Source organism: Leiobunum rupestre, chromosome 10 (genome assembly GCF_980474605.1).
Source record: "Leiobunum rupestre chromosome 10, qqLeiRupe1.1.hap1, whole genome shotgun sequence".
NCBI lineage: Eukaryota > Metazoa > Arthropoda > Arachnida > Opiliones > Sclerosomatidae > Leiobunum > Leiobunum rupestre.
The window spans coordinates 342,734-352,873 of NC_143393.1; the positions used below are offsets into that span (position 1 = coordinate 342,734).

At 37.4% G+C, this 10,140-nt stretch overlaps 1 protein-coding gene across 1 annotated transcript; it reads right to left on the bottom strand.

Moving 5' to 3' along the window:
• Positions 1 to 6,446: 6,446 nt before the first annotated feature.
• On the bottom strand, positions 6,447 to 8,858 carry LOC149923325 (uncharacterized). The gene has a single exon (XM_090160873.1). The coding sequence runs from the start codon at positions 8,856 to 8,858 to the stop codon at positions 6,447 to 6,449; it is 2,412 nt and encodes an 803-aa protein (XP_090016999.1).
• Between the last annotated feature and the right edge of the window lie 1,282 nt (positions 8,859 to 10,140).

A 10,140-nucleotide genomic window follows, 5' to 3' on the forward strand; every position in this document is an offset into this window, starting at 1 on the left:
AAAAGCTCAAGCATTGTTTTTATCAAGTTAATTTCAAAAATATCTTAAAACAAGCTTCCCTAAGTCTGACTAGCTCTGTAGGGTAATAATAAAATAGCTAAATATTTTTTGGGTTTAATAATTGTGATGCTTAGTGAAAATTTTCCATATATTACAGTATTAGGTTGGCTAATTATTTTTTTCACCTGCTACCATTCTCAACGGGTGAACATAGAATAACAAAGATAAGTGTCCAATATATTTAAAGCCAACTTTCCTTACATTTCACTATGAAAACACTGAAGCTTCTTTCAATGCGATAACTTTATTACATGCATTTTTTTTCTCCAGAATTACAATTATTGAATCGAAAAAAATATGGAACCACTCTAGAATTAACCAACACAGGTATTCAGAAGAGATGGTGTTCAATTTAAAAAAATTACTTTTTTTGGATCCACCCTATATCAGTTATATAAAACCTGAAATAATTTATTTTTTTCAATTCTAATTTAACCATCACTTTAATAACGGTAACTTCCCTTAAATTTCAAACTGAAAACACTAAAGTTTCATGCAATCCAATAAATTTGACTTTTGAAAATTTTTCACTCAGAATCATCACATTAAATGGGAGCCACTCTGTATCGTAAAATTAAAAGCTCAAGCAATTTTTTTCCAAATTAATTTTTAACTTATCTTAAAACATGCTTCCCTCAGTCTGACTAGCTCTGTAGGTTAATAATAAAATAGCTAAATATTTTTTGGATTCAATAATTTTGATTCTGAGTGAAATATTTGCATATATTACAGTATTAGTTTGACTAATTATTTTTTTTTCATCTGCTACCATACTCAATGGGTGAACATAGAATAATAAAGGTAATTTTCCACTATATTTAAAGCCAACTTCCCTTACATTTCACTGTGAAAACACTGAAGCTTCTTTCAATGCGATAACTTTATTACATGCATTTTTCCCCCAGAATTACGATTATTGAATCGAAAAAAAAAATATGTGACCACCTTAGAATTACCCAACACAGGTATTCAGAAGAGATGTTGTTCAATTTAAAAAAATTACTTTTTTTGGATCCACCCTATATCAGTTATATAAAACCTGAAATAATTTATTTTTTTCAATTCTAATTTAACCATCACTTTAATAACGGTAACTTCCCTTAAATTTCAAACTGAAAACACTTAAGTTTCATGCAATCCAATAACTTTGACTTTTGAAAATGTTTCACTCAGAATCATCACATTAAATGGGAGCCACTCTGTATCGTAAAATTAAAAACTCAAGCATTGTTTTTATCAAGTTAATTTTTGTTCAATTTAATAGCGCGAAATAGCTTTGGGAGAGCTGATGTTATCTAGATTAGTTAATCTAGCGGACTGAAACACTAAAATTAACTTTAGCACGTAAAAGTTCCGGGACCTAGCACGTAAGAGCTCGCTTATAGGAAAATTAACTGGAACGCACTTGATTTCAAATTTAACAATTTAAAGTTTTATTTACTTTGACCGCACATTGGCCACCACGTTATACATTTGGTCGGCGCACATTGCCTGACCGCACGATTTCAACAGTAAAACGTTTCTACCCTTTTTTGGGCTCTAGAGGCGCGAGGAAGCCTTCGATGGGACTCGGTTTAATCCCTCCCGGAATGCTGGGAAATTTCCAAAGAGCGTGCAACGAAAAAGGACCAGCATTCTCGGTGGAAAAAACCCAAACGTTTCACTAATGCTGATTGACAGCTAAAAGATACAATTATACCAAATATATTCTAAAAAGGTGTTTCACAATAATCATACACTTTGGAAATTTACATCATCAATACAAGCAAAGAAAAATACATATATATACAAAATTAAAATAAACGTGAAAGTCTTAAGTCAATTAACTATACAATTACACAATTAAAAGATTTCAATTTTTAACAATTTTAAACATATCTTAAAACACGCTTCCCTAAGACTAGCTCTGTAGGTTAATAATAAAATAGCTAAATATTTTTTGGGAGTCAATAATTTTGATTCTGAGTGAAATATTTGCATATATTACAGTATTAGTTTGGTTAATTAATTTTTTTTCATCTGCTACCATACTCAATGGGTGAACATAGAATAACAAGGGTAATTTTCCATTATATTTAAAACCAACTTTCCTTACATTTCACTATGAAAACACTGAAGCTTCTTTCAATGCGATAACTTAATGACATGCAATTTTTTTTGCCCAGAATTACAATAATTGAATCGAAAAATTATCCAACTCGGCTTATTACGCGGATAATACAGAAATATAAATTACTTGATCAAAACGTTTTACGAATAATTTTGAGAGCTTTATCTATTGAATAAAAGTTAACCATCCCCAACCTCAAAGGTGGTATCGCGCTTAGATAGAAGACCCGATATGTTCGCGAATTCCGACAACGACCATAATTTCAAACTATGTTTTTTTTATATTTTTTATTTCTTTCTTTTATTATGTTTAATTATATATATTTAAAATTGAAGCTGAAACAAATTTTAAAATGACTTTGGTTTCCCATAAGACATGCTACCCTCCCCACCTCGCCGTCTTGCGCGCCTGCGCTGATTTCCCCTGGGGGGACGCGGTCTGGGGCGCGGATTTCTCGGGGGGGGGGCGCGGCCTGGGGGCGCGTCGCGGTTAATTTAAAAATCAAATGAAAACATAGATTTAAGTGTTTTGCGCGGTTAATTTGAATTTGAAACATGGATTTGAGTGTTTTGACGTCATAGAATATTCGTTGTTGAAGTAACGTAGAATGGAAATATTTTTAAAATTTATTTTCATATCATTGTAGTACTTAAATATGCTTGCCACTTGACCCTATATCACGAGTATTTCTTAAAACGACTATACATCTAAACTCTACTTTTAACGCGGCAAAATACAATTCCGATATTCAAATATTTAAAAATACTTAATGAAAAGAGACTTTAACCGTTTTTAAAATTCACAATATATTTATGCCATCCCGATTCTCTTTGAGCTACGGAATAATATTTCTGGGTTTAAACCCCCCAAAATGACGTAATCTATAAAAATGACGTAATTTAAAAATGACTCACTAAAGATGACGTAATCTATAAAAATGACGTAATTTAAAAATGACTCACTAAAGATGACGTAATCTATAAAAATGACGTAATTTAAAAATGACTCACTAAAGATGACGTAATCTACACCATGCAACGGAAAGATTGCGTAGATGCGTTGTGGTTTTCATAAGCCAGCCGCTATGGGAAAGAGGAAGATGTCTCCGCTTAGGGTACCCAAGAAATGCTGGATATGCGCGGAAATATACCGGTCCGTGAGAGGTTTCAAACAACATTTAATGACTCATTTATCGTGTAATACAATGAAAGAAGATTCGGATCTGGCGTGTGATTGTGTAGCGAGTGAATCTCTCCATTACACGGAGGCCGAGGAAATGTCAGATGATAAAATTATCGATTATCTTAACGAACTTATTGGGGAATGTAAAAAGCGCGGTGCCACAATGGAATCAACCGAGTCAACTACATCTAACCTGCCAGCCGAATTAAAAATGCCGACTGAAAAGGAAATGGCTGCTCTGATTTATTTTCAAGAATATTGTAAAACTAATCAAATTCATAATATTAAAACCGCTGTAAAGAAAATGTGAATAAACGTTTTTATATTGAATACATTGTTATTTTTAAAGGTGACCGTATAAAGTAAATTTTACATTTGGGTAAATTGACACTTAATATTTTTAAAATTCTAAAATACGTTTATAATATTTTTCCAACGTGGGCGAATGAATGGACACAATGAACTATTAATTACGTAATCTAAAAAATGACGCGAGCAATGAGAAATAACGAGTCGGATTTATAAGATAATAAAAAATATTTATTTTTACAAAAATTTTTTATGAGATGATATATTACAAAAATTATTTTTCTTTTACGAGTAAAAAAAAATATTAGTGTGATACAAAAAAAAATTAAAATGGACATCGTATTTGGTTGTCTATTTCAGCGCGGTTCTGGGTAATCCAGTCGGCGAAAAGTAGACTTCGTTCCAAAGAACACGGTTGTCGGGTGTTTAGAGTTTGATGTCTGAATAGACATTTCACTGGCGGGGGCGTATCAAAAGTCGCAGCTCGGGGACAGTCAAAAGTTTCCAAATCGTATATGGCGGTCTCAATATAATCGGCTTAAAATTTACACTTTACGTCTCCTTTTGTAAAAATCATATCAGCACTCGATACAGCTGATATAAGGCAGGCGGGTAGTTTATAATAGGGGAGATACCCCGCGGTCCAGCAAATACCGTGAAGGTTCCTAGACACCCAGCCGTTTTGTCTTTTAATGGCGTTCGGAAGTTGTTGTACTGGATAGGGTTGTTCGAAAGTCCAAGCTTGAACGGCGGGAGGGGTCGATACTGTTGATATAGCTAGTTCCTTCACGACAATGTCGGGGGGCTCTCCGCCGGAGCGCGAGGCGGATTTTCCTAGTAGAAAGTCAAATTCGACAACGGCCATTCTCGCCATGCCACCGACACGATACTGAGGGTTTAGTTATGAATAAAACGGGGTATAGTCGCGTGACGGGAATTTATACTCCGTTTATGATGACGTAACACTAGCCTTTGAGAAAAAACGCGCGCGGCTAAAGAACAGTAGCCTCCACTATATGTATGCATACATATTTTTTCGTCCTAAAGTTTTACCATCGTACTGTCAGACTCTTAAAAATCCCTGAAGAAGGAGGAACAGTTTCTCCGAAACGTTCGATTTTTTAAATAAATATATTGTGAATTTTAAAAACGGTTAAAGTCTCTTTTCATTAAGTATTTTTAAATATTTGAATATCGGAATTGTATTTTGCCGCGTTAAAAGTAGAGTTTAGATGTATAGTCGTTTTAAGAAATACTCGTGATATAGGGTCAAGTGGCAAGCATATTTACATTCTACGTTACTTTAACAACGAATATTCTATGACGTCAAAACACTCAAATCCATGTTTCAAATTCAAATTAACCGCGCAAAACACTTAAATCTATGTTTTCATTTGATTTTTAAATTAACCGCGACGCGCCCCCAGACCGCGCCCCCCGAGAAATCCGCGCCCCAGACCGCGTCCCCCCAGGGGAAATCAGCGCACGCGCGCAAGACGGCGAGGTGGGGAGGGTAGCATGTCTTATGGGAAACCAAAGTAATTTTAAAATTTGTTTCAGCTTCAATTTTAAATATATATAATTAAACATATTAAAAGAAAGAAATAAAAAATATAAAAAACATAGTTTGAAATTATGGTCGTTGTCGGAATTCACGAACATATCGGGTCTTCTATCTAAGCGCGATACCACCTTTGAGGTTGGGGATGGCTAACTTTTATTCAATAGATAAAGCTCTCAAAATTATTCGTAAAACGTTTTGATCAAGTAATTTATATTTCTGTATTATCCGCGTAATAAGCCGAGTTGGATAATTTTTCGATTCAATTATTGTAATTCTGGGCAAAAAAAATTGCATGTCAATAAGTTATCGCATTGAAAGAAGCTTCAGTGTTTTCATAGTGAAATGTAAGGAAAGTTGGTTTTAAATATAATGGAAAATTACCCTTGTTATTCTATGTTCACCCATTGAGTATGGTAGCAGATGAAAAAAAAAATAATTAGCCAAACTAATACTGTAATATATGCAAATATTTCACTCAGAATCAAAATTATTGACTCCCAAAAAATATTTAGCTATTTTATTATTAACCTACAGAGCTAGTCAGACTTAGGGAAGCGTGTTTTAAGATATGTTTAAAATTGTTAAAAATCGAAATCTTTTAATTGTGTAACTGTATAGTTAATTGACTTAAGACTTTCACGTTTATTTTAATTTTGTATATATATGTATTTTTCTTTGCTTGTATTGATGATGTAAATTTCCAAAGTGTATGATTATTGTGAAACACCTTTTTAGAATATATTTGGTATAATTGTATCTTTTCGCTGTCAATCAGCATTAGTGGTGGAGGCAGTAAGGAGCCATTTCGGGGCTCGCCCGTGAAACGTTTGGGTTTTTTCCACCGAGAATGCTGGTCCTTTTTCGTTGCACGCTCTTTGGAAATTTCCCAGCATTCCGGGAGGGATTAAACCGAGTCCCATCGAAGGCTTCCTCGCGCCTCTAGAGCCCAAAAAAGGGTAGAAACGTTTTACTGTTGAAATCGTGCGGTCAGGCAATGTGCGCCGACCAAATGTATAACGTGGTGGCCAATGTGCGGTCAAAGTAAATAAAACTTTAAATTGTTAAATTTGAAATCAAGTGCGTTCCAGTTAATTTTTCTATAAGCGAGCTCTTACGTGCTAGGTCCCGGAACTTTTACGTGCTAAAGTTAATTTTAGTGTTTCAGTCCGCTAGATTAACTAATCTAGATAACATCAGCTCTCCCAAAGCTATTTCGCGCTATTAAATTGAACATTTTTTGGTGCCGAAACCCGGGATGGTGAAAGGGGACAATAAACCCAGGGGGTCGAACACTTTGGCCACAACCTTTAAGACCCAGCGTTTGGTATTTTCCATTCTCTCCGACATTTGTAAGATGTCGTTGACGTTGAAACTAAAAGTATCTCGCGCTTCATTCCACGACATGCCCAAAACTTTTGTGTTTTTGGTGGGGCCGCTTTGGGTTATTACGCTATTTTCTACCCTAATTTCCTCCCCCCACTTCGCCCTGATTTCCCTAGAGTTGCTATGGAACTTCCTCAGTTTCATTCCAGCTTCCCTTAAGATTTTTAACGCCTCACTTATTATTTGGTCAACTTCTTTCACCTCCTTATCCCCCGAAATTAAGTCGTCGACATAGAGGTCGCTATCCAACACCGCACTAGCTTTAGGGGATCTGTCTAAGTATTGTTTGGCGTGATATTTTATAGTGGCGGCTAACAGGAATGGGCTGGCCGTACAACCGAACGGAACCCGCCTAAACCTATAAACCACTAATTCATTTCTATCTGTTCCCGCTAAACTTTTAATCCAAAAAAATCGTAAGGCATCCCTATCTCTCTCTACTACGCTAATTTGGTGGAAGGCCTTTTCCACGTCGCCGGTGTACGCTACTCGGTGTTTTCGAAAGCGCGCCAACATTTTAAAAACTAAAGGCAAGAAATTAGGTCCCACCTCTAAACAATTATTAAGGGAAAGAAAACCTTTCGCGGAAGCGGACCCGTCATAAACGATTCTAAGGGCTGTAGTTTCACTACCTTCTCGAATGACGCCTCTGTGAGGGAAGTAATAACACTGGTTGGGCTTAACACTATTTTCTTGATCATCAACCTTTTCCACTATCCCTGATCTAATTTGCTCTCGTATGATCTCGTCATATTTCAACATCTCTAGGGGTTTTGATTCTAATTTTCGCAACAAATTAATTGTTCGCCTCTTGGCCACCTCTAAATTATCTCCCATTTGCTCACGGTTGGGTTTCCAAGGTAACGCCACCTCGTAGCGCCCTTCTTTCAAATTCACATTTTTCTCGAAATCGCTCAAAGTGGCTTCGAACTGATTAGTTTCAGTTTCACCGCCATCCTGTATGCCTAACGATTCTAAGTTCCAAAAAGCGCTCAATTGATCTGACACTAATTTTTCCTCGGATTGATACGCTACGTGGTTAACAGCTACTGAATTGACCCCTGCAGATGACCCTTCTCCTACCGACCTCCCTTGCACTGTCCAACCCAAAACTGTGTTTATGGCCATTAGATCTGGAGACAGTCTCTCAAATTGTCCCTTCGCTACTCGCCAGAAATAATCTGCCCCGATTAAAACATCGATAGGAAGGCTCACCTCCTCACTTGTGTGGCCTACTAAATCTGACAGTTCTAAATTCCTGTCTCTCATTTCCGATTTTACCCTTTCTCCTGGCACTGCGAAAACTGCCCCGTTGATAGAAGGAGTTTCTAGAGCTATAATATCTACCTGGTCCCCCGTGTTTACATTTTTCAGTGAGACCTGGACCTTTTTTCGGGTGGATCTGATTGGAACCTCACTTTCAAAGGGAAAAAGGTTCATAATTTCGCTACCGACAACCTCCAACTGTAACTTACGGGACAAATCCTCTTTAACAAAACTACGGTGACTAGCTCCGTCTAAGATGCATCTTACCCTGACGTTGTTCCCAGAGCTATCACTTATGTCGGCTCGCGCTGTTTGCAAAAGGATTACGCCGGAGTTAGCTGAACCTGTGGCTAGGGTTACGGAATTTTGAGCACCATATTGCACTTTAATCGGATTATTCTGCACTGGTGCAGTATCGCACTGCCCTGACTTAGTTTCGTTTCCTAATTTTTCTAGACCTTGATCGCATACTACTTGGTGGTGTTTGCGCCTACAAGTTCTACAGTTTTGAATTCTACCCCTACATTGGAAGGCGGCGTGCCCTGTTCTGAGACAGATAAAGCATAACCGTTTCTGACTAGCAATGGCTCTTTTATCTGGGAGTGGAACACCTGTACAATTATAGAACGGGTGTTCGGAACTGTTACAAAAAACACAATTTCTTAAATTATTCTGATTGCTTTGCACGCCCGTATGAAGAGCGGCTGCCGAAAATGGTTTATGAGGTAAACCTTTACTAACATTCTGGACACTTTTAACAATAGGTTTTTCTTGAATACTATTGCCTTTTGGTTGTGAGGGGCCTGCTCTATGAACGGCTAAGGCTCGTTCGCGGCATTGGATTTCGCTATTTAAAAAGGTCAGTAACCCCACTATTCTAAAAGGTTGACTTCCGTCGTTACCTCGAGTATATTGTTCTATTAAATCCAATGGCAGCAGGCCTCCCACAATATGGGCTAATAATTCCCCATAATTATCCGTCATATGACCTAGAGAAGTCAAACCTCTAACTTCAATTTGGCACGTGTCATGCAGCTCTCTTAATCCGGCTACGTCCGAAGACTTAGTAACCGGAGTTAATTTCAAAAAATTATTTAATCTTGCGCTAACCTGTAGGTCTTCACGACCAAAACGACTTTTCAAAATGCCTACAGCTAACTCGTAATTCTCAGCCGTTAATGTTAACCCTTCTATGGCTCTTTCGGCCGTTCCCTTTAAATAAGATTTTAGGTAATTGAACTTATCAATATTGGATAATTGTTGTGGATCGCTCCTTCAAACTGAGTCCAAAATGCTTGCCATCTGTCTAAATGACCGTCGAACCTTTTGATCTCCAGTTTCGGAAGTCGGACAACTGCTGCTGGGGGTGTAATGATGGTATCCTGATCAATGGCTCCGGAATGTTGGGATCCCGGTTGTCTGCTGTTGGCTCCTTGTAGTAGAGGAATGCTTGGCGGAATATTCTTCTCGTTTAGCCACCTTTGCGCTCGGCCACGCCAAACTACCAACGTGTCGCTGTATTCTTCCATTTTCTCCAGCTCCTCGTCCTGTTCATCTTCGGTCGTTTTACTGACCAGGATTTTGTTATCCAGTTCATCCAATTTTTTCTCTTTCGCGTTCAATTGCTCGACATAATCACTCATACTTTGCTCAGAAATTACCGCTGACTTTTGAAGCTCGTCTTTAATGAGGTTGCAGATTCGAGTGACACCACCCCGTATGGACTTCCGTTGTTTTTCCAAAAGTTGTGCCATTTTTCAATATCACACTAACTGTCCAGCCTATAATCTATCGCGAGTTATCCCGGGTTTCGGCACCAAAAAATGTTCAATTTAATAGCGCGAAATAGCTTTGGGAGAGCTGATGTTATCTAGATTAGTTAATCTAGCGGACTGAAACACTAAAATTATAACTGTATAGTTAATTGACTTAAGACTTTCACGTTTATTTTAATTTTGTATATATATGTATTTTTCTTTGCTTGTATTGATGATGTAAATTTCCAAAGTGTATGATTATTGTGAAACACCTTTTTAGAATATATTTGGTATAATTGTATCTTTTCGCTGTCAATCAGCATTAGTGGTGGAGGCAGTAAGGAGCCATTTCGGGGCTCGCCCGTGAAACGTTTGGGTTTTTTCCACCGAGAATGCTGGTCCTTTTTCGTTGCACGCTCTTTGGAAATTTCCCAGCATTCCGGGAGAGATTAAACCGAGTCCCATCGAAGGCTTCCTCGCGCCTCTAGAGCCCAAAAAAGGGTAGAAAC

What these genes read in the sequence shown, in the direction of transcription:
- LOC149923325 (XM_090160873.1), bottom strand. Translation starts at nt 8,858, where the DNA reads ATGACGGATAATTATGGGGAATTATTAGCCCATATTGTGGGAGGCCTG.